The sequence below is a fragment of the Pyxicephalus adspersus genome, chromosome 5 (assembly GCF_032062135.1).
Source record: "Pyxicephalus adspersus chromosome 5, UCB_Pads_2.0, whole genome shotgun sequence".
NCBI lineage: Eukaryota > Metazoa > Chordata > Amphibia > Anura > Pyxicephalidae > Pyxicephalus > Pyxicephalus adspersus.
The window spans coordinates 38,184,750-38,209,855 of NC_092862.1; the positions used below are offsets into that span (position 1 = coordinate 38,184,750).

The 25,106-nt window shown below is 37.7% G+C and overlaps 1 protein-coding gene across 2 annotated transcripts in view; it reads right to left on the reverse strand.

Moving 5' to 3' along the window:
* The window catches only part of RGS20 (regulator of G protein signaling 20), an 81,332-nt gene that overhangs the window by 4,737 nt on the left and 51,489 nt on the right, over window positions 1-25,106 (reverse strand). For both annotated transcript variants that reach the window (XM_072411205.1, XM_072411206.1), the window contains exons 2-3: window positions 4,300-4,448; window positions 753-839 (exon numbers count right to left, since the gene is read on the reverse strand). In XM_072411205.1, the coding sequence (XP_072267306.1) occupies window positions 753-839; window positions 4,300-4,448 (236 nt within the window). The remainder of the gene's footprint in view (window positions 1-752; window positions 840-4,299; window positions 4,449-25,106) is intronic.

A 25,106-nucleotide genomic window follows, 5' to 3' on the forward strand; every position in this document is an offset into this window, starting at 1 on the left:
TCTCTACCCAGTATTCCAGATAAATATTTGTGGCTGGGCACTCATACAGCTTATTAGTAAATATATTTGTCTATTTTGTGTCTTGTTGTAGATTTTATATGCCTGTTAAATGAAACTAGAAAAAACAGAATTACTACAATAGTGTTATTAATGAAAAAAATCAGTAAAGCCATGGTAATTACAGGTAGTCCCAGGGTTAAGGACATCTGACATACAGAGGACTACGAATGGTGCTTCCCTACTCCCTTATGTGCAGGACAGAGGCTTCATAGGGGGGAAGGGGACGGTTTGCATGACTTGCACAAGAAATCTTTTGCTAAACACAACTAAGCTGATCTGTAACCTCTTGTAACTCTTTAATGACCAAGACAAACTCTGCAGTTGTTTCTTTTTGCATACCAAAGCACAGCTTTCTCCAGAAGTTATTGTTTTGTGATTTGCTCACAGTGAGGTTTTATACAGTAACTGACACCACGCTGCCTAATAATATGTTGAAACAAACATTTTTCCAAATTGCATTTATTAAAATAATGTACCTGTTCCGACTTACATACAATTCAACTTAAGAACAATCCTACATGCCCTGTCTTGTATGTAACCCGGGGAATACCTGTATTTTCTGAAGAAAATGAAAAAAAGTCTTCTTTTGGTTGTCTAGTACAACTCTAATTTGTTTCCTTATTTCTTTTCATCAATTTTAATGAATCATATTTAGTGTGGTTTAAATATCACTGGCTATAAGGGTCACTTACCTTTCTTCACAGTTTGGGATGCCATCCCCTCTGATTTCATTAGAAGACCTTCTCGTCCTTTCATCTTCCTGATTCCGAACAGTGAGGCTGCAAATAAACATAATGAATTAACCCAGAAATACCTATACCCAGGTAAGGATACAAAACTTAAAATGCAAGCTATGCCTATCTCATATATATAATTACGTCTTCTTCTCCTTGATTTCTACTCATCACCTCTGCCATCCCTAGAAGAACTCTATAAAGACTGACATATTTAACGTACATTTCTGCTAAATTGCTAATTTATTGATAATCCATTACCATAACTTCATTATTATTTTTCAGGTTGAGTAGAACAAGTATAAAGATAACCAGGTCTGACTTTTCTAACCGGTATGCTTGGTCTGTGCCAAGACTCAAAAATTATTGAACTGAATCAGCATGACTGCCAAACATAGGTACAGCTTTCTTTTATTTAGCAGAATCTGGGATGAAGACACATTTTAGAAGTTGGGTAGAACACATAATGACAAAACTGATATTGTCAGCCATTTGTGTAAGTACTTCTTAGCTGTATTTGAGTTGCTTATCTTCCCATACAGATCAAAGTAACTGGGAAGAGCTCAAAGCAACACAAGAGCCCAGGCAATGGGACAAGTTCTAGTCCAGCATGACAGTAATTAGATATTTCCAGAAAAGGAGTGAGCGAAGATATAGCAGGAGAGAGGAGAAACTGTGCTAGGGATTTAACTCTTCTAAAGTCAAATGTAGCAAAAGGGCATGTCGTAAGTAAATACATGGAAAAGCAAAGGTTTTCATTTAAAATTCATGTTTTCTGTTCTTTTTGATTTCAGTTAGTGACAGGGTTTATTTAAATACAATAGTGAACCATTATGGGAGTTAAAACAAAACTATGATGTCAAATAGTATATTAGTAACAGAATCAAGAAACATGTGCTGTACATTATATTAAATTTTGTTTGCAACCAGATGTCTATAGTCTGATGGCCAGCATCACATAGCCCACTTCCACTGACCTCAATCTGGACCCATTCCAGCTTGTAACAGGACATTGAAAGAGAAGCAGCACAGTGAGCACTCCTTTCTATGAGCATGCTGCTTGTAGGAACATGAACTAACTGGCTCCTTGTGCTGCTATTTCCTCTCTAACCCTTCAATCAATTCAGAAAAGAAGATTTTATTTGTTGATCCACTTCAAACTAAATAAAGGATACATAGAAGATAGACAGATTTCACAAGGAGCCTAATAGTTAATATTTCTTTTGGGGTTTACTGTGTAGGGATATTCCATGCCTTTATAATACATTTATGAGTCACTTTGGGATTTCTGCAGCATTTTGAAATAAAATATTTATTCATGGTAGAGTGATATTTAGGTCAGAGAGCTGTTCCACCAAATCCTGCCTATTATCCTCCCTAGTATATACATTATTTCTTTGAAAGCATGTTCCTGTGTGTCTGTCGTCCATCTGTGCATTCTGCATATGTTGATTAATGTTGGTTACAGCAACAGTAAATATATTAGACTCGAAATAGAAAATTACATATAAAAAATGGATTCAACAGAGTAAATTAGGAAGATGCTGGCATATGCAAGAACATGGCCCGGGGCGAAGTGAGATCACACAGAGCTGGCTGTCTGCTCTTCACTATTCCAGTAAAATGGGAGAATAGTTTCAAGGGGAAAAGTATTTATGTTGAATTTTTACATCTTCCAGTGTAAAACTTTATACAAAGTTTAGAAAATTCTTCTTTTTTTATATTTTAGCAATGTTAAAAACTTCTAGTCATGAGAAGTATACAAGGATGGCCTTCTTATCAATATTATAATTTCTTTGCTGTTATGCTATCACATACTAGGTCACTGACATTACTTAGTATTCCAGGATTGCTGGATCACCCAGCTTCACTGATCAAAGTGTATCCTCTCCAGCCTTGGAGAGCTTTAATAAATCAGGCCAGATGTTACATCATTAGTGGGAGAGCCCAGTGTGTGAGTGTACAGGAGAAAGGAGCAGAATGATGGCCTGGGAATAAGCTAGAACTCTCATGACAGGTTCACTTTAAAGCAGACCTCTGCTCCAAGTTGAGTTTTATTTTTGCATTGAGTTTTTCCCCCATGGGTCCTTACAGCGTTTCAGTACCCTAGATAAAAGACTCTTTACCACACACTATTAGTAATGTTTTCTGTGTAAATTGTATGTTCTTATGGGTCATCTATTAGGCTGTCAAGTAACAATATAAAGAACACATTTGAACCAGTGACACCAGCAGCTCGTCTGAAGAGATAAGCAATAGCTGACACAGCAATGCTGGAAATTATGAAGATCTCTGAGGTTCTAGAAAAATGTTAAGAACTGGCCAAACACCTCAAATTGGGAAAACCATCTCCTAGTTTGGATAAAACACATCTATGCCAGGTATTTATTTCTCTCATATTGTACTATCTGAGAGTCAAAGAATTGTTATCCATTTTGCATTTTGAATAGAGTAGCTGAAACACCTCCTTTTTTGTTGCTGCATGTGCAAATAAAATTTTCCTTCATTGCCTATCCTGTAGACACAAGAGGAAGAGAGAAGAAATCTCTCCAAAGTGAAATAAACTGGAAGATATCAGATCTCTCCTAGTGACAATGGTTATTCATGGAATTTAAGAGAGTGAATCTCACGAATGGGGCACAGACAGCAATACAAACCCGACAGTTGTTTTAAATTTTAAACAAGTGAAAAATCTGCAATTTCTGAAAAATGCAGGTTATATAAAAAACAAGGACTGAGACTTTAGATATTTTTTAGCAGACAAAGATCAGGGGGTGGCAGTGCCATCAGGACATTCATTAGTATGTAAAGGACATGATTAGATTGTATTCTCATAAGGGTCCTCTTTATCCCCTCCATCATAGTTTGTACTGAAGTTCTGTCAGTGTACAATTTGTACCTACTGTTACATATTGTACAGCACTGCGTAATACGTTGTTGCTTTATTTATAAGATAATAAAATAATAATGAAGAGGTCAGATTTATAGTATGTGGTGTCTGCAAATTTAACAAAAATCACATTGTAAAGTGCATTAATGATGTGTAAAGTGCAGTAATCTAAGGGATGTGTGGCCTGAACCTGTGCAGTTTGCCATTCCCAGGTGCATAGCAAGCTGCTGCTTTATACCAGGAGCTGCAAATTGCACCATAACTCAATTCATTTGCATGTACTGTCTTTGTGATTGTAGTGCGATTCTTCCCCCTAAAGTGCAGAAATAACCATGTGGCCAGAAGCAACATGTTTTATCCAAGAACTGCACCACAACTCCACAAATGTGCTCAAAATGGTTCCAAAACACTCCCATTTGGCTGAATGGAAGCAGTTGGCATACTGTGGGCATGCAATAAACTTCAGAGTTTACTGAATGTCTGAAATTAGCCCAATTTGATTGCAGTTTACTCATTTATGATTAGTAAAGGTGATTTTCAATAGATTAGTGCATGAATGATCATTATTCCTAATCTTACCATATTAAAATAAAGTGCAATGTAAGTTTTACCTACCATGAGCAGCTGCAGCAACAGCACCAACAGAAGCAGCAAGCATTTGATCCCCTATTCCCAACTCCCTGCTGTGCCTGAGAGGAGCTCACAGTCTCTTGGTGTACTGACATCTGCCGCTTGCGCATCTCCATCCGCTCTGTTCCCATGGGCTGCAACCAAGAACAAAACTACATAAGACAACAGTAAACCAAAGGTATTTTTTCTCTTTTTAGCTGGTCACAGCCTTTATTCTGAACAGTCCAGCTTATTTATTCAAAATCCATGAAATTGTTTCAGTATATGAAATGTTTATAATCCATAAGTAGTCATATTTACCAGGCAAATTTTTTTACATGTTTTCTTTTCAGTTCTGAATAAATATTTACCAAACACTCTCTGCATTTCCCTATAGAACAGCAGCAAAATGGGAAATACAGCACCTTGGAATCAGCCAAGTAGAATCTAACACTTGAGTCTAGATCAGGCATGGGCAAACTACGGCCCGCAGGCTGTATACGGCCCTTTAGGAATGTTTCTCTGGCAGGGCTGCGGAACATGTTCCCCGAATCAGAGGCTGCGTTGGGGGAGTGGGCGGGTTGTGTGCAGTGACACAGCCTGCCCACTCTCCCATTGCAGGCTCAGATATGCAATGGGGGAGTGGGCGGGGTTATGCCATCATTATGTCACGTTCAGTGGTGTCATGATGGCATAAGCCCCCCCGCTCTTCCATCGGTCTGGCCCCTCTGGCTAATTTTATATCAGATTGTGGCCCCTGACTAAAAAAGTTTGCCCTCCCCTGGTCTAGATGGATTCATCCAGTTCTATCCATATGGCAATAAATATAACCTGCAGATACGTTATCCTTCCTCTACCAGTGTACAACAACTGCTGTATGATGGGATTAATTAAATATCTATTGAAAAACAAAATGCAAACTATCAAGAGAACAAATCCCTAGGATCGCAGTTACTATGTTACTTGTTTGCCTTCATGAACATCTTCCTTTATTTTCCTTTCCTGTTTCTTCCTTTCCCCTTAATAAGAATGTTTAAGTACGCTGTGTTTTCATTACTGTATATGCACAGCTCAGCTTTTTGACATATATCCGGTGCCTGTCACCTTTCTGCAATAATGACCGGCCTGATCATGTATTCTTAAAAGTGGAACTTTAGGTCTCTTTCAGGAGCCCTCAGCTATGATGCTGGACTCCTCTTGGGAGGAGTTATGTAAAGATAAAATGCCCTGATTGGTGGATGTCACTCTGGAGGAGCTGGAGTTCTTAGGCAAACTCGATTTTCATGCGGACTGCCCTAGGTAATGCTCACATATTATGCTGAGCTTCCTTGATTGAAAAAACTGGCATTCAATGAATAAAAGGGGTGAGCCAAGGATAGTGGGGCAGAGAAGGAAAGGGCTATATAATGCTGGATGTCCCCCAGCCAGGAAATGATGCAGAATCTATCTGACTTGCTATAGGTTATTTTGAACACTGTAAGCAGATCACAGTTTGCAGTGAATCAGAGTAAACAATACTAGCACAATAGATGTGAATAAAGGGAATGCTGGAGGCCAGCTATAAGTCTACTTTGATGGCAAATTTGTTTCTATATTAGTGATCTCATTGTTAATCATCCAACTACACTTTTGTCTCTTAATATTTTGCAGAATTCTTACTTTGTATAAAATTCTCAATTTCCTACATGAGCATTTCCTTTGGTTTGCTATTATCTCAGAGGGGATGCTTGGTGAGTCATATGTTTATGTTCGTTGTAAATAATTGTATTGCCTCTTGTGTACATGTGTTTACATGGTGATTGTTTACCAGTATGTAATGAGGATGTGAACATCTTTGTGGTCCCTATTAGAGACTATACTAATATTAATGGAATGTAAAAGCCACACACAACAACCTCAAAGCTTGAGCTTTTACATTGGTTAGTGTATCCTAAGAACTGTGGAATTTTGGGCAGACACTATACCCTGGCAGCCCCCTCCATAAATACAGCTGTACTTTATGCAAGGGGCTCACAATCTCCCTACCATAGTCATATGTCATTAACCCAGTCTAAAAACAATTTTTGAGCCAAAACTGACTAACCTAACTGCATGTTTTGTGGGATGTGGGAGAAAACCGGTGTACCCAGAGGAAACCCATGCAGACACAGGGATAACATGCAAACTCCATGCAGATAGAGTCCTGGTCGGGAACCTGGGACCTAGTGCTGCAAAGGCCACCAAGCCAACCATACTGCATCCACATAACCCCCTCCCCCATTACCCTACACACTCTAGCTATTCCCCCTAAGAATCATTTCAGGGTACACTATTATAATTTACCTAAAAAGGTACATATATAAAAGTGAATGTAAGTTTAGACAGAATAGGAAATCACCTTTCAGAGATCATACAGTAAAACCCAAAGAAATCTGATTAGTTAGTAATTATTAATACATAAATATAAATTCATTATAACTAGTTAAAAATTAAGTCTCATAATTATTAACATTTGCAGTACCTTAATTATTAATATTGTGTTTCTGAAACCCCATATAAGCCCATAGGTCATTCTGCCACAGTTGTTCAGTATTTGCAGATCCAGACCTGACTATTGGATTACATAATTGAAATTATTTTTAAACCTATTATTTCTGCACATGTAGTCCAGACAGTAATGTGCTGCCTGGCCAGTTTAAATTGTTTTATTTGTAAGAGAACACAAAACATCTAAGCAAATATAAATTCTTTCAAATCATTCTGCCACAGACGTGAAAGTAAAGCAAACAGGTATTGGCACACCATAATGAACAATGGGTCTACCAGCCAATCAGAGCGCAGGCAGCTATTTAGTTTGCAAATAAAAAAGAGAAATGGAATCATTAGGAAGAACAAGAGTAAGCAGTGTCAGGAAAATGAAGCATTGTTCCCATGCTGCATTAGACAAATGTTTATCCGTAAGATAAAACAATTTGCATGCTGGCTACCAGGTGCAGAGCCTGGAAATAGCCAACGGTGAATTATGTCCCCCAGAGAGCACGGTTCTGTAAGTGCCATCATCTTGTATTCAATTACCTGCAGCAAGCCAGGTAGAAAAAAGCCAAAGCACCATGACATGACCAGCTAATCTATCACACCACCTAGACCTGTGTGCACATGGATTAAAGTGGACCTGTCACTGAGAGATTATGTAATCTGCCAGTACTGGCTCATTCTAAAGAATGTTATATAAAATTAATGAATTGTTACTAGCAGTACATTTATGAGTGAAAACTTGAGTGCTTATTAAAGCTATGTACAAACAATATTATTTGCAACTAGAATGAATAAGCAATGCACAAACAGTGGCCGTTCCTGGTTGGGTTTTAGTGATCCGCCATGGAAGATCACTAAATGTTGTGTACACACATTAGATTTTCTAGCATGTGTATGCAGCTTGAAACTATGGTGTAATATTGTTCACTAGCATGTTGGTTGTCTAATGCCTGTGATCACACTCTGGGCTTGTTTGTACTGGCGGTGAGAACAGCGGTTCCTGTGTGGTTTCTAGCAGTTGGCATCTTGCCATCTACCGAGCTACCTGCGCTAAAGTGCTGGTTTTTAAAGAACAAACATTTGAGCATGTTATGTTGGGTGCCAGAGGGCAGTACTAAACTGCTCACTGCCTGCTCCATTCATACTTTATGGGTGTCCATGGGTGAGATGCTACATGTAGGCTCTTTCAGCTTTATCACTGAATAATTATGTAAACTTCTGTTGCTGATTTATTATAGCTCTCCAAGGCTGAAGAGGATACACTTTCATCAGTGAAGCTGGGCGATCCAGCAATACTGGAATGGATCTGGTCCAGGATTGAAAACATTTTCTAACAAATACAAATTACTTTTAAGAAATCCATTCCAGGTTTGCTGGATCACCCAGCTTCACTGATGAAAGTGTATCCTCTCCAGCATTGGAGAGCTTTAATCCTCTCCAGCATTGGAGAGCTTTAATAAATCAGACCTATTGTGTGTGTATATATATATATATATATATATATATATATATATATATATATATAAATATATATCTATATATACATATATTTATTAGAAATATGCAATACATGGGTGGCACAGTGACCTTGCAGATTAGGGTTCCAGGTGTGATATTTTGATATATTATCAATGTGTGGCACTATGGTAGTAATATTACATGACTGGACTTTGTTAAATCTTGCAGAAGATGCCAGCACTATACAACGGCATAAATAAATAATGCATTGTGGTTGGGGAATTAAAACCTTGGCTTGGCACCACTGCTTTTTAGCTTAAGAAACCACCAAACCATAAAAAGAGATGGTTCCACAAAGTATAAAATCCTTTTGATGAATTTAGCAACAAACATCCTGAATTGAACAGAGAAGGAAAATATAATAATGATAATACAAGAAGTTATTTCAATTTGTACATTATGAGTCTGGTGATGTCCCCTAATCTTTCTGTCCTGGCACCACTGGCATTATTGCACATACAGCCTTCGTACATTATCATAATTGTTACCATTTCCTGTATTATATCAAGGTAGTGGAACTCAATAAACAATAATAGACAACAATAATAGTGGAAACAATAATAAAAATAACAAATACCAATGGCACCTAAACTGATTACATCCGTGTTCTGCAACATTGGACCATTGATATTCTATAAACACACACATTGCACATCTGTTATCACACACCATAAATTAATATTTGTCATTGTTATATTTTGCCTTCATTTTCTATTAAAATCTTTTTTTTTAACCCATCTTCAGTTTAAAGCAAAACAAATGCTATTTAAAAACCAAGATATACTGTACAGTAAGGAACTATTTTGTTTAGAATGAGACGGCTGCCAATATGCTAACCTAGGACCCAAATCACTGACAAAGGTTATATCTGTGCTCCACTACATCATACAGACTGAAGAGAATACAAGATACCCCTAATGCATCATTAGAAGATACTTGTCAACAACCAGGAGCTAAAGTCCAAACCCCTGCAGGTATGAGGAGTGCTTATTGGAACGAGGATAATGTGACTGCGCAGAACATCATTTACTTAAATTAGTTTATGTGGTACAATAAATACAAACCAAAGCAACTGCAACTCTGCAATTTAGCCAAGCAGTTACAAACATGAACAAAAGGAGAAATGAGGTTAAATAGGGTGGAATAGTGGAACCCATATTCAAATCATTCTAGCTGTCCTGTCTGTGTATATAACAACTAAAAGGACCCCCTTTTCATCTGATGGGGGCTCTCAGAATGCTTACATATACCATTCAGAGAAAATTTCACCCATGGCACCAATAAATGTAATTCCAAAGCACTGGTTGCATGTTGCATTATGAAAGGGTTAATTTATTCATTGTAGTCATGAACAACAAAAAAGGACACTATGTTCTAAATAATAGAGTTCAGTGCTGGCAGGCATCTTTACTTCGTCCAATATTCATTCAGTATTACTAAACTACAAATCTGAGATCCACTAATCCCTTTAGCAATGTCCAGGACACATCTGGATGTTCTGATCTTGGTACATGTAATGCTGGCAGTGTAAAGCTTCTAAGGGCTAAGATCTAATGTAAATGTTGTAACTGAATATCTGATAACATTCACCCCACATTCACTCCTACATACCCCAACACTTACATTATTATCTAAAATCACCCCTTACACCTACCCCTCCAACACTATGATCCTTTACCTGTTCATTACCAATTAACCTCCCCCAACACTTAACCCTTTCAGCAAGCTGGCATTCTTTCTATCACAACTGTTAGTAGTTTAATGCTGATAATTTAAAGTTTAGTATCAGTTAGTAGAACATACATTACAGATAACAGTTTTAGGAAGTAAAATTCATGTCATTGGACTTAACATAATTCTACAGTATATGTAGGTTTTTAAATACTGCCTTGTTAGCTGATTGCAAGGGAAATGTTGTAATTACCCTCTAATTCCTATCACTAAATGACAGCAGTGGCATCTTTATTTTTAACCAATATTGGCATCTTTTCCACCCACTCATTTGCATACATAGTGAGTGGCAAAGATAGAAGTGACAGATAGAAGGATACATGTATATGTAACAAATATCCCTATTTATATATGTAGATAGGGATCGATTTACAAATGAATTAGTAAATAAGCAAGTTGGTCTTGTACAACAGAGCAGCCAGATTTCAGCAATAGGATTATTTAGAACCTAATACCTATCCATTATTCTACATTACTTGTCTTAGACCCATAGCGTTAAAAGAAAAAAAATAGAAGCAATAGTACCATAATAATATAAACATAAGATCACAAATTCTCAGATATCAAAATACAAATAAATAACAATCATACACATTACCTTCCAACATTTTAAAGTCTAACAATATTTAAAAAAACAGGAATAAAAATGTAAAATATCAAAAATGAGCTCCATTGATTTCATTCTATTTTCCTATCTATATGCATGTGAAAAAAAGGGGGGACACAAAAAAGGAAAGGGGGCTCCTTCCCAATTAAGCTTATAGTAAAATGTTATATCATCAATGACTATTACACTGGGGGACAATTTTGAACAATTTTTTTGTTGACTTCAATTTTTGTGGTCAGGTTGCTGCTCTACGTAGTGAATAAGAAAAATGTATTTTTCTACTTACACACGTACCGTATTTTTCGGACCATTAGACGCTCCGGACTATAAGACGCACCAGGTTTTCCGCACGGGAAAACAAGAAAAAAAAAATTCATTTGATTTGCCCTGAGATCCAGCGTGCGGCACTTGTGCCCGCCCATGAAGGCGCCGCCGATCGGCATTCATCAAATCAATCGGCGCCGCCTTCGTGGGCGGGCACAAGTGCCGCACGCTGGAAGACAGGGAAACACAGAGGAGGAACACAGACAGAGGCAGATAGCAGCCTCCTACAGAGGAGGAACACAGACATTGGCTGCTATCTGCCTCTGTCTGTGTTCCTCCTCTGTGTTTCCCTGAGACCCAGCGTGTGGCACTTGTGCCCGCCCATGAAGGCGGCGCCGATCGGCATGTGCAAGTGCCGATCGACAAGTGCCGCACGCTGGGACACAGGAAGAGGACACTGGCTGCGGGGACCGGCGGGGATACAGGTAAGTAAAAAAATATGCATTCGGACCATAAGACGCACCCTGATTTTCCCCCCACTTTAGGGGGAAAAAAAGTGCGTCTTATGGTCCGAAAAATACGGTATTTCCTTTCTTTCAGGTCATGTCTGGCTCTGCTGTTTCTCGTTTAAGTGCCTAAACAACCCTGATTCATTTTGTTATATCTGTTTGACCATTCCCAGTCAAAGGGCGAACATTAGCACATTTGTAGAGCAAGCCTATTTAACATATTTCAAAGTAAACTTGGTGACCAAGATAAGTCTTGGGCCCCTCATAAGATGTGCAAACAGTGTGTCGAGGGTTTACGGATGCGGACAAAGGGAACACGTGATAAGATGCTATTTGGTATACCTATGGTTTGGCGAGAGCCAGGAGATCATTTCAGTGACTGTTACTTTTGTATAGTGAAAACTTCAGGATATAACAAGAAAAATAAATGTAACACAGAGTATCCTAGTCTACCATCGGCTATATGCCCAGTGGCTCATTCAGATGAAATCCCAGTGTCCGTTTTCGTTACACTACCCTCTCTTGAAGAAGATGATTATGGTGATGAACTAGGTGATAACAATGATGAAGAGTTTGAAATTGAAGAGGACTCTGTTCATAGGGAATTTGATCAGCATGAGTTGCATGATTTGGCATGTGATTTGAGACTATTGAAGAAGGCTGCAGAACTCCTAGCATCAAGACTGCACGAGAAAAACTTACTTGAAAAAAGGAATGAAGGTATCATACTTTCGAACCAGAGAAATTGCATTTCTGCACTACTTTACAATTGACAGTGGCTTTGTGAATTGCCATATCATACCTGGTTTAATAGAAGAATTGGGAATTCCAATCTATCACTCAACTGAATGGCGACTATTAATCGATAGCTCAAAGCGGAGCTTAAAATGTGTCCTCCTTCACAATGGCAATATATTTGGGTCGGTCCCAATTGGCCATTCAGTTTTTCTTTGTAAAGAATATGCAGACATAAAGAGAGTCATTGAGTTGTTGCAATATTACTAATACGATTGGGTCATCTGTGTTGACCTTAAAATGGTATGCTTCCTTCTTGGTCAGCAACGTGGATACACTAAGTACCTCTGTTATCTGTGCATGTGGGACAGCAGAGCTTGTGAGAGGCATTGGGTGGAAAGGAATTGGCCTCCAAGATCTGCCCTAAAACCAGGTGATCCAAACATTCTACATGAGCCACTTGTTGATAGAAAGAATATTATATTCCTGCCTCTGCACATGAAACTGGGCCTAATGAGCAGTTTGTTAAAGCTTTGCCAACTGAAGGAGACAGTTTTAAGTACCTCATTTTGGCATTTCCTAGCCTGTCATTTGAAAAAATAAAGGCCGGTGTGTTTGATGGTCCACAGATTCGACAACTCATCAAAGATGAACATTTTATCAGGACAATGTCAGAAGTTGAAAAGAATGCTTGGTTATCATTCATAGCCATTGTCAAGGACTTTCTTGGAAACACACAAGCAAATAATTACACAGAAATTGTCCAGAAACTCTTTGATAGCTACAAAATGCTTGGTTGCAATATGAGCATCATGGTGTTTTTTCTGCACAGCCATCTATCACTGCAGTCAGTGTTGAGCAAGGTGAACGATGCCACCAAGATGTGAAGGTCATGGAAGTACAGTATCAGGGTAGATGGGATGTATATATGATGGCTGATTATTGTTGGAGCATCCGGCGGGATTGTCCTAACACTGAACACTCCAGAAAAAGCTATGAGCGTAAATTTTTACCTTAACTGCTAACCTGATTAATTTTCAAATGTTTTACTGTAAAAAAAATGTAATAGAGTAACAAAAAATCTTTTGTATGAACAAAAGAAATTAAAAAAACATTCAAGTGTATGTAAAATTTGTATGTTTTTTGACAAAAATGGAGGGTACCCTGTATCGTAAAAACTGGATGTGATAGCAAAATCAGGGGTCATTTCTGGATTCACCACCCAAAAATTAATAAAAAAACAAGCGTAAGATCTAACTCAACTAAAAATGCATTCCCCAATGTTATTTATTTGGCACTTCGTAGAAGATTTAAACTTCATCCAATGATACCCATGGTCTCTAAACTAATCTTCTCTGTTCCTCTTTGACAATTGTTTAATAATTCTGGTAAACCACATTGCCAATGTAGGAATTTGTGTTTGATGTCAGAGTGCTGAAATTCACATTCTAAACTACAGGATGCATTGCATATTACTGTAATACACATTTTAGAGTTACATAGTAAGCCAGGTTAACAAAAAGCATGTGTCCATTGTAATCAACCAAAGAACAAATATAAATAAATGTAAAACTTTGTACCCCCCAAACCCTATGGGCCCATTCAGACCTGCAGTGTCAAAACGCATAACTGGTGGCTCTGGGCATTATAGCAAACTGCTGCTACACAGCTGGGAAAGGCAAACTGTACCACGAGCAGCAAGATTTGCTCACAGCCGCATTAAAAAAAAAAAGGTCCCAACCTCTTCTATTCACTTAAATGAGTGAGGATGGGACCAAAGTTGAGCTTGCGGCAGAAGGCTGTGGCTCCCCATAGGTTTGAAATGGCTCTAAATCCACTCAGGAGGCAATAGTATTATCAGAATATTGTTTTACTTGTAGAAGAGACATTGCCTGTCCTTTCTACAATAAGCAACCCACTTGCTCACTATTTTATGTCGCAGTTAAGCAATACAGCAAGGCCACCTCTCTGCCCCAACCTACAACTGAGTGGGCATAAAGAATCAGCAATCTCATAAGGTCATTTCTCTGCTCTATGTGCCTATTACTGCATTCCCTCTCAGCATATGTACAGGCTGGGTATCTGATTGGCCACAAGTGCTGCTCCCCGGTTCAGGAATGCTGTACAAAAGACAAGACATGAGTCTTTACTTCATTGTAGCTAAAGTGTTTGAACTCGATTCAATTAAAGTGCATTAATTAATAATAATTGATTGTATCACTTGAAATGTGTATTAGGAGCACAGAGTTCAGTCTGAAGATAATTAGATGCCAAGGTAAAGCTATTTTTTGGAGTATTCATATTCTTGAACATGATTTTCTGTAAGCAGATGTCAATATGTAAACCTTCTTTAAAGGGTCAGTCCACACTTTAACTGATCAGTCTTAATTTAAGGATTCTGAAAATAGTATTTCAGCATTTGTTTGCAAACATTAGTAGGGCATCTCACTCTCACTATTAAATTCTTTATATACAGTAAATGATGTAATATTGAAATTCTCCTTTTGAAATATGAAAGGTATGATTCTTTAAATCAATTCCATCCACACTAATTGGGATAGACTTTAACCTAAAGGCAGAACTAACCAGGATGAAAAGATGAATACCCTAAACAGAGACTTCTCTGATTCGGCTCACCTATTAGAACAAGTAATAAATCCAGCAGCTTTGCTCTTCTAATGATTTTGTGTTATGTGCGCAATAAAGCATGACATGATTAGCACCGTTTGCCAGTACTCAGCACTGCATGTATAAACTGCAGAAGCCCTTCGGAAAAAGTTACCCTTAGAGAGTACTCAGTTCCTGTCTTGTTTTGCTCTCCATCCCCAGAGTACATTGTTTTTCATTTCCACTGTTCACATGTAGGCTGTATATCTGCTGATGAACAATATATTCTTTATTGCATATTAGTTTTACCAAATGAGAAATTATTTTTTAGGATTAGAAGCAGAAATATGACCATAGGAACAAAATAACATCAATTATAACAACAAACAAGAATAATTTTTACTAAAATAACAAATGTATAAAGTGGAAATCACCAAAAAAATCACTAAAAGGAGACAGCTTCTGGTGGCTTTTTTTTTACATTGCACAGTGCATGGACCATCAATGTAGAGCCTGGCTCTATTCTCGGTAGACCTATAAAACTGAGACAATAGGCCTGATTTAATAAAGCGCTCCAAGGCTGGAGAGGATACACTTTTATCAGTTAAACTGGGTGATCCAGGAAACCTGGAATTAATTTCTTCAAAGTCATCTGCTATTTTCAAGCAAATGCTTTGAACCCTGGACCAAATCCATTCCAAGTTTGCTGGATTATCCAGCTTCACTGATGAATATGTATCCTCTCCAGCCTTAGAGAGCTTTAAAAAATGAGGCCCATTGTTACATCATTAGTGGCCACTCAATGGTTAAAGAGGACCACGGTGGACCCAGAAGAATCTGCAACGATTCTTAGCACCCTAACCACTAAAAGGTGCTAAGGAAAACAGGCGTATAATTGGCAAATAAGCTATGTATGCTTGCCAAATAAGAGAAAAGATCACACACACCAATGAGTTAATTGTCACTTTAAAGTTGAATTAAAAACCTTTTAATTGCCAACAAGTAGGAGTTGTTAGGAAAAACAAGATTTAAGTCTATTCTATCAAAAGCACTTCTGCCTATCAGACTTTTTTTTACTTAAAGCATTAATAACTGCAACCAAGCAGGCTCTTTATTACAAGATATGTCCCTTCTGCAATAAAATGACACAACTGCCTATCAGCAATTTTTTATTTTCACTCTCATGTCCTTGCCCCAACTTTATCATCTTCCCCTATTCCTATTTTTAGGTGTTCAGGCTAGGATCATGTAATTCACATGCATACATGAAGGAGTTTATTCAGTCCTGCCAACCCCAGGCCATGCTGGGGTACCTGACATATCCCGGGATCCTGCACTATGTATGTGCAGCTCAGTGTATTTAGATAAGAAGACTGTGAATAGCAAACTAGTATGTTTTATTCCATAAGTGATGTCACCTGTCCCTTCTGCAATATAAATTCTGCCTGCCAAATTTTAAGCGGTAGAACTTTAGTTTTGCTTTTAGAATATATTGAGTTGCACTTTCACAGCTTGGAGTAAAATTGTGGTAAAGCAAAGCAACCTCTATTCACATTCATCAGAGTTAGATCACAAGCAGCCACGGTGAAGAGAGTGAGCCATAATGTGCACATTTGTATATTTATTTTTGGGAAGGTTACACACTCTGTTAGCATTTTATTGTTGTCTGTGTTATCATTTGGGAGATTTATATTCACTTGGATGTAACAGGAAGTTTCAGAAAATGTCCCCACAGACAGGCCTGAAAGAAGAAAATCCCCCCAAATAGAAGCAAGTATATGTTAGGACAGAGAGAAGAAGATTTAGGGCTTGTTGGGTACCAAATAGGCAGATTCCTTCACGTTTTCTGTTTTACTACTGTTTTAGGGAACGGAGAGGAACAGCTGGAAGATTTATTTGGCATATCTAATGGTGAGATGTCTAAAGGGCTTAGCAACATTGGAGACAGCTTCTGTTACAAATTAATCAATTGTTTCGCTTTTAAAAGAGGAAGAGAATTCTGCCAGCTGTAGCCAAAAGGGGGCTGGCAAAAGGGCAAAGGACTAGTTACCCGTTTTACCTGTAGGTTTTCCAATTACTGATACACAATAGATAGTCTGTGTAGGAATGGTTACCTTGCTGAAGACAGGACTTTGCTTCCTTATGCCAGAGCCTCCATCAATGAGAATAGCAATTAGAACAGTCGTGACATCACTACTGTTCCGAGAACATGATTTGTGGAACTGTCCCAAGTTTACAATATATTTCTGGTTTCCTGCAAATTTAGGTAGTTTCCTGAAATTGAGTGAAAGAACACTTGTTTGTGTGCTCAGCTGGTGTCTTTGTCAAGTTCTATAGTTGTCAGCTTTATACACATGAATCACACGAACAGTCAAGCCCAAAATCCGGCGTGTGTACAGTGGTCCTCCAATGCCTTTCATAAACGACTAATTGGGAACAGCTGTGCCTTTCTATAGAGGGGTACCACTGCCCGGTCCTCCCCACTCCCCTCTTGATGATGATCTGACTTCTGTCTGGGACTTCAGGTCAACCATTGTGGATATACTATACAGATAAGCAGCTGTAGGCACAGGAGTGCCTAGGCACACCCACATACCAAGAAGTGTACTGCAATTTTTTAGATGAAAGCTAGAATATTTAGGGTACAGTTCAGTTCTACTTTGACAATTCGGTTCTACTTTGGGTGAACCTGGATGATCCATCAAATCTGGACTGGATTACTTAAAATCATTTGATATTGGTTGCCAAATGTTTTCAATCCTGGACTAAATCCATTTGCTGGATCGCCCAAGTTCACCCATGATAGTCTAGCTTCTTTAGTCTTGGTAAGCTTTGGAAAATCAGGCCCAATGTACTTAGCAATTCATGTAAATGAGGACTCTGAAGCAAGCAAAGCCTTATTAAAATTTGATTCTACAACTCTTTGTATATAATACAATCAGTGCAATGAAATTAAAGCTGGTTTAAGTAATAATGGACCTCAAATTTCAAAGTATCTGGTCCCTAGTTTTTGTTACCCTTAGGGGGACCTGATTGCACCTGTTGAAGAGAACTGGATGTGATATAAAAAATGTGATTAATTAATTAAAAACTAAGATGTTGCCCTCAACAACCAATCTTATTAGTGGATCAGTTTTTGATAAAATAATAGCAGGAAATCTGACTGGTTGCTGGTTGTAACACCTTCTGTGCACTTTAGGTTTTTAGATTAGCCCCAACTGAAATAACCATAAAATAATTTCCTTTATTCCCTGTGCTTCATATGTTATTCTGTTCATGCAGATTGGCTGGTAGCCAGCATTTGTGACCCACTTTTCCAGGAGGGTCAATGTCCATTATGATTGTTGTAGTCACTGGATTATTATAAATCGTTAACACATATGCCAGGTTCATATCAAGTATATTTCTGTTTATTATTATTATGTCGCACTGCACATACCACAATTCAGTATCTAATATTTAAAGCAAAGGAATTAAACTGGTCTCAAGCTCTATTACATGCAGATTATAAAACATTGTCTTTAAACTTTTAGATAAAGCTGAATGCAAAGATCTGGGATAAAAGTTATTTTCATGGACAAAAGCAGCTTACTGCTGTTTGATTTAATCATTTATAACGTTTATTAATTCCCAACAGTAGAATTAATTTCAGCAAAAATACAAGAGAGAGAAAATTATCTGTACTAACTGGAAATCTTTAAACAGCTGGTATAGCAATACTTACTGTAGGCACCTAGATTGTTTTATTACTAAAGAAATCATTAAAAAGAATGTGGGAGTCAATTTACCTAAAGGAAATTTATTGGAACACCTAGTAGAACATGTATATTTTTGTGATCAATTGTACTGTGACAAATAATCTAGCATCAAACTGGTTGGATGGCATTAATGCTGGGTGCATGTTGGAAGACACAGCTTTAGCCATAGTCTTAGCTATGAAACAAAACTTCCTCTCTAATCTTAAAAACTCACATTCTTGCTGGCTGATGAACACATAAATGATATGATATGAAGGTATTATCTAGAACTGTACGTTACCTTCAACTACCAAAAGATCAAAGAGATAAAATTAACTTACCACTGTTGAGCTGTAGATATGTGCTATGATTTAAATTGATGAGCCATTTGTAATTGAAAGCTGCATGAATTATTAAGAATAATTAGTGTTTATATAGCCCCAACATATTACACAGCTCTGTACAAAGTCCATAGTCATGTGACTAACTGTCCCTCAAAGGGGCTCACAATCTAATGTCCCTACCATAGTCATATGTCTTTAATACACAATAATTTAATAATAATTTAATAAGGTCAATTTTGAGGGGAAGCCAATAACCCTAACTGCATGTTTTTGGAATTTAACCAATGTTCCTAGGATACAGATAGTGTCCTCTGAGCCACCATTGAAATAGTTTATTCATAACAATTTATATTTGATGCACCGAAAGGACATTCTGGCAAAATTATTTTGCCCCAGGGTTTTAAAGAGCTGTCACAATGAGGACACATTGATACAAATAGTAACTAGTCCTATACCACTCTAAGGCTATGATCACATTGGCCATGAGGTTGGATTTTTTTTACAGCCTACTCGTGCCAGTGAACCGCTTTCTCCAGGGAGACGCTACATGTAGCTTGGTGGCAGTAAAAGTACCACTGCCAGCTGGTAAATGTGAGAGTGACCAAGCAGCTGCCATTTTGCTAGCTGTCAGGAACTCTACAGGACTGCTGGATGCCGAAGCAGGTTCCTATGAAATTTCTGTAGATGACCATACATGACCAAGTCATAATTATTTCCTCCCAATATTTTGACAAATTTTTCTGAAGACATATCTGCTTGTTTTTCAAAAACTTTAAAATAACCAAACTTACGTTACTTTGCTTTGTCAAATAATTTTTTTTAAGTTTTAGACCTGCAACTAGAAATCAAGTGGTCTTTGACTTCATTTGCCTTCTTCGAATAACAACAATTATAAACTCACCATCTGCTGCAGAGAACGGAATTGCAAATTGTAGCCTTTGGTGTGCAGGTCCTGCAGCAGCTTACAATCAGAAAACCTGACATTATGTACCATTACTGGTAATTGTATCCATTAATAGCACAGACAATTCCTGTTATTTATGGCACTAATGTACATTACATTCAAGTGGCCATCAAACAGTCTTAAAATTGTATTTGGAGCTGAACTCCAGGCAAACTACACAATATAAATAGATTTATGTGAACTGTTTTACCTGCCTATGGATTTGTAATTGATGTGATTCAGCCACTGCTGGCAAGCAACACCGCCAGGTCCTGAACCTTTCCTCTATCCTGCACCACAACACTGCCCAACCATATCTTATATACCTCTTTAGTCAATATACAATCAGTAAAACATAGATCAGGTTATTAATATGCAATCTCTAGCTGTAAGCATAATAACAGACAACATTGTGTAGGGTCCTGCTAAGCCAAGTGTTAAGGAATGCTTTTTTGCTGCTGTGCAGTAGATTACAGGATTCAGTAGTGTTGGGAATAACTGCATGGAGTTTAAAGCTGAAGTTTATTCTGCCTTATTATTGCCTTTTTTTTCCCTCACCTCCATCCTTATTTTTTAAAAATAACCTTTCCAGACTGTGGCTGTTGGAAAGGACCAGACCAGTGCTGTACATAGCTTTCTGAAAACAGGAAGCTGTGGCAACATCTATGTGGAAAATTAATATATTAAATGATAGCAATATCCAGGTCATTTCAGTAATCAGTAAATAATAGTATCTTTTGTTTCTATTAGGCTATAAGTAATTGTCAATATTTTAAACATTGGTTCTGTATAATAAGAAACCACAATATGCTATGAAAACAGCGCTTGCAATGCTTACAACATAATTACACAAATAGCCCAACTGATCTCAACATGGAGGAAGGGCCAGTCATATATTGTAATATATAGAAAGTTTCATGCATGAATAAATCTACAATGCAGCTAATACACATCTGAGGGAAGAGTTAAAATGCCTAGGGGAGCCTAGAGGAACACTCCACTAGAAGATCTCAAAGAATTTGTCAGAAAATGAAGATATACAGTTAGAAGTTATGTCACAGCACAATGAGATGTCTCTGATAAGCCGAATGGAGAGAACAGGAGAGTAGATGGACTTGGAAAAGAATGTTAAATAACTAAGGAGAAGACTCCAGTGTATCAGAGTATTTAGGGTTTTCTTTTAAATATTGTTAAACTTTCACAAACTAATATATATATATAGTGCTGCTGATCTTGACAAGTGTTCCATTGCTTGGCATTTAATAGAAGAAAATGGTCTCCTATCTTCTTCCATTTTCTGGGTGGCTGAAGTGCTATAATAAACATATTAGTTATTATGTTATGTAGAACATACAGTAACCACTGCAACTGCAGTCTCTGTTGCTGGATATCAAGATAACATAGCTTATAAAAGTCACACTGCATAATGAAGCTTTGAGTTGATCTTCCCACTGCGGCCTAGTGCATTAGGGGAGGAAACCCATCCACTACTTGTATATTGAAAACAGAATTAAAGATATAACAATCCCAGAGCTGCATTATTCTGTGTATTGTAAAACTACCTAGAGTTCAGCTTCAACACAAATCTACTATTTTTTTATATGCTGGGGATTTTTACTGCTTGAGGTGAACATCCATGATCTAAATAATACAATCTAGTGTCTTTAGAGCTGTCCATCCACATCGTTTAATGATTCGCCATGCTGACCAGTACAATGGGGGCTGTTTTGTAAGGGGGAGGATGCAGCGAGCTGCCTCCCCTTCATCCTCCCCACTTAATCATTCATAATAGGCTAGGAACTGCCACTGTCACTAGGAACTGCCATTAACAAAACTTTCCAGTGACAAATATTGAGCATTTATACGGGGGTTTAAACTAACAGCTTAGACACTTAAGCCTGCTATGTTTGATTTCCCAGGCCTCCACACCTGTTACAAACTTTACAAGAATGGCAGTTATCACTTTAATCTCCAGTTTCAGGTTGGGACCCCTCCCAACTATTATTTGCCAACACTTGGAGCGCCCCCAGCAGCATTTATTTTATTTTTATATTTTCCCTGCTTATGTGACAATACCTAGGCCTATAAATTTGCTGCTACAAGCGCTGTTACATGGGAGATGGTCACATGCTTCCCCATTCCTGGAATACCGGATTATCACTAAAGTATGGTAAAGGCAGGAGCAACGACTGGACGCTGGTAAGATGAGCACCCTGAAATGAACATTAGCAGTGAACTGCCGTGCAACAAGCTTGTATTGCTTTTTTGTGGTTTACTATAAATATGAATAATGCACTATATTTGTGTACAATATACTATGTTCAGAAACCTTTTCAAATGAATGAATAGGCTGCCAAAATGAATGAACTGCCGAATGCAGTGCTTTACAATACACGTGTGTTTAGTAAAAGACTCTATAGTCTGAACAACGAGCAAAGATTTGTGTAGATGAGTATTAGTAATACATAATGCTTTTCGGTGCACTCAGCCTGCATTTAGGATCGATACAAGAAACTTTTGAGTTCGTTCTGACCTGCTTCTATGAATCAAGCTAGTTTATGCTACTTTGCATTCCCATTGACTTGTATGAGGAGCAGGGCAGTTCTAAAGTGTACAAAATCCAATGCACACAAACCCTGCTATTTTTTTTTTTTACTTATTCACAAAGTCAATTACAATACAACTTAAACTTGCATTTATAGAAGGAAAGTTTGATATAACTGAATACAATACAAACTGGTAAGAACTTACTAAAATAAAATCAAATGGAATAATGATATGGCAGCATGGTGGCTCAAAGATTCAAATCTTGGCTAGGAAACTATCTGCGTGGGAGTTTGTGTTTCTTCTGGGTACTCCAGTTTCCACCCACATTCTAAAAACAATTAGTTAGGTTAATTGGCTTCCCTCTTCCCAAATTTGACCTTAATAAACATATATATTAAGACATATGACTAACGTAGGGACATTGTGAGCCCCATTGAGGGACAGCTACTGACATGACTATGGACTTTGTAATGCACTGCGTAATATGTTGGCGTTATATAAATACTGTATAATAATAAGATGACAAATACAAAATAAACAGGTGTAAACAGTGTTACATATCACATCTCCATTTGGTGATAGCCTCTATTACATCTATTTCTCTATGGTGACAAATAAAGCTCTCCTGTGCCATGATGCAGCATGCTATAAATATTGTGCAATTAGCATGTCCACCTAACCTAGCGCTCGGTTATGAGCACACTCTCCTAACAAATGTCCCAATATACATTGACAAGCACAAGTTGAATACAACACATACAAGCTATGTTTATTTATAGCTCTGTAAACATATTAGCTTTGTTGAGACATCAGCAACCTTTACTGTTCACTTCCCATGAAATTTAATTCTGCTTTCACCAATCATTAGGGAAGAAGGCACAGTCAATGAACAGAAGTGACAAGATGCAAGTGCAAAAATCTTTTGTGGGAGGTCAAACATTACTACTGTTGGAAATCTCGGTGAACCAGTGCAATGTGTTATAAAGTAGTATGCAGCTGCAAAGTCAGAAGTAGAGGCCGATTATTTTTTTTAAATCAATTTAGTTATATTTAATTCCCCAAACTCAACTGCTGGTTAAAAGAATACCAACACATAAATATGTTTACCTGATTGTATAATATTTTTAATTTATGTTTCTAGTTTCAGAGAAGGAATAAAGCTAGTATATATTGCTCTCAAAGCCAGAATGCCAACCACCACATTGTGAACATCGTGAGAAAGTCACCTTTGGGAAGCCATTATATGGGAATCATTACGTTTTAAAAAATCAGGTGCATGAACATATAATGGCAAAGAAGGTACACTCTTTAAATAATGTGTTCTTATATATCAATGATCATTTCCCTATTCACAGCATTATATGGTCACATAATTGCCAAAAAGGTGCATCCTTCTGGCACATGGATAAACGCATTCAGGAAGGCATTACGACCACAAAGTGGCATTATCTGTAACCAACACTATCAGTTTGTAGTGGCCTAAAATAAATTGTTATCGTTTTAAATACATTTCTAAACAGAAAAGAATGAAGTGTATTAAGTGTACACCACATCCTCAATTAGTTAATCATGAAACAAATCCAGAACAAATTGAACTTTTAAGGTGTGAAAATGGTTAGGAAGTCACACTGAATTATTTCTAATATTTAAAACATTTTTTTCAAATAATATATTAATATAAAAAATTGTTACCATTTTCACACCTTAAAAGTCTCATTTGTGATGAATTTGTTTCTTGGTATAGCTTTAATTTAAATGTTTATAAGTTAATTACCTTGTTTAATAATACTTTCAAAAAGCCTTTATTTTTCAAATACAGATTTAGGGTGCTACCATATAGGCAGAGATAAAGGGAAAGAAAACTGGCAAGTAGCAAAAGCATGATTTTGATGAACAACTATCATCCTGGCATGGTGAAGTACAGCAGCCAATGGGTTGGAGTGACAGAAGACCAACACAGTTGATCTCAGCAATTTACGATTGCTGTGCTTTTTAGGGGGGGTTGGATGATAAAAACCCATCTGACCTGCTGAATGACAGGGCATACAGGGCAGCATGGAGAAGCCTAGCTTTCCAGATCCCTACATCAAGAGAATCAAGGAGGGAACTTAGTTTAGGCAAGAAGCAGTAGTTATTAGTCAGTCATGTAAATTTGTTCAGTATTGTTCAGTATTGTTGAGGATGTTTTGCTACTCATCCAAGGAGCTTAATAAGTAGAAAACACACACTAAAGAGTAACCCTAAAGCTAAAGGAAGGGCCCAGCACCTATGTGGGAGGTCTAGACCACAGTGATACCAAAATCATCTTGTTGACATCCAATAAACAAAATGGCAGCAGAAGTCAATATTGTAGATTTTGTTGGAAATGAAAACAATTGCACACATCATCTGCAGTTTACAGGGTCAATGTCTACTGGATTTCTAGAGGTTATTACAGCACCAGTTAATGCTTTATGGACACAAGTATTATGAAGGTAGTGGTAGGTGTGATGACCTGCTAGTGAGAAATTGGACATGGCATTTTCCACTGTGTTGGAACAGAATAAAAATGGAGGCTCAGGAGGTTTGCCTGCCCCAGAGCTCCACCGGCTCTTAGCCTGCCAACCTGCTGACTGGACAATGAAGGAGCCGCAGGTCATCACATTCTTGTTCTCTCTTTTGGTTACATTCACAACACTGCAGGTGAACTGCTTCACTTCTCGTCTGAGACCTGATGTTTAGGGGATTTGAAGAAGCTAATATAAAGGTAAATTAAGG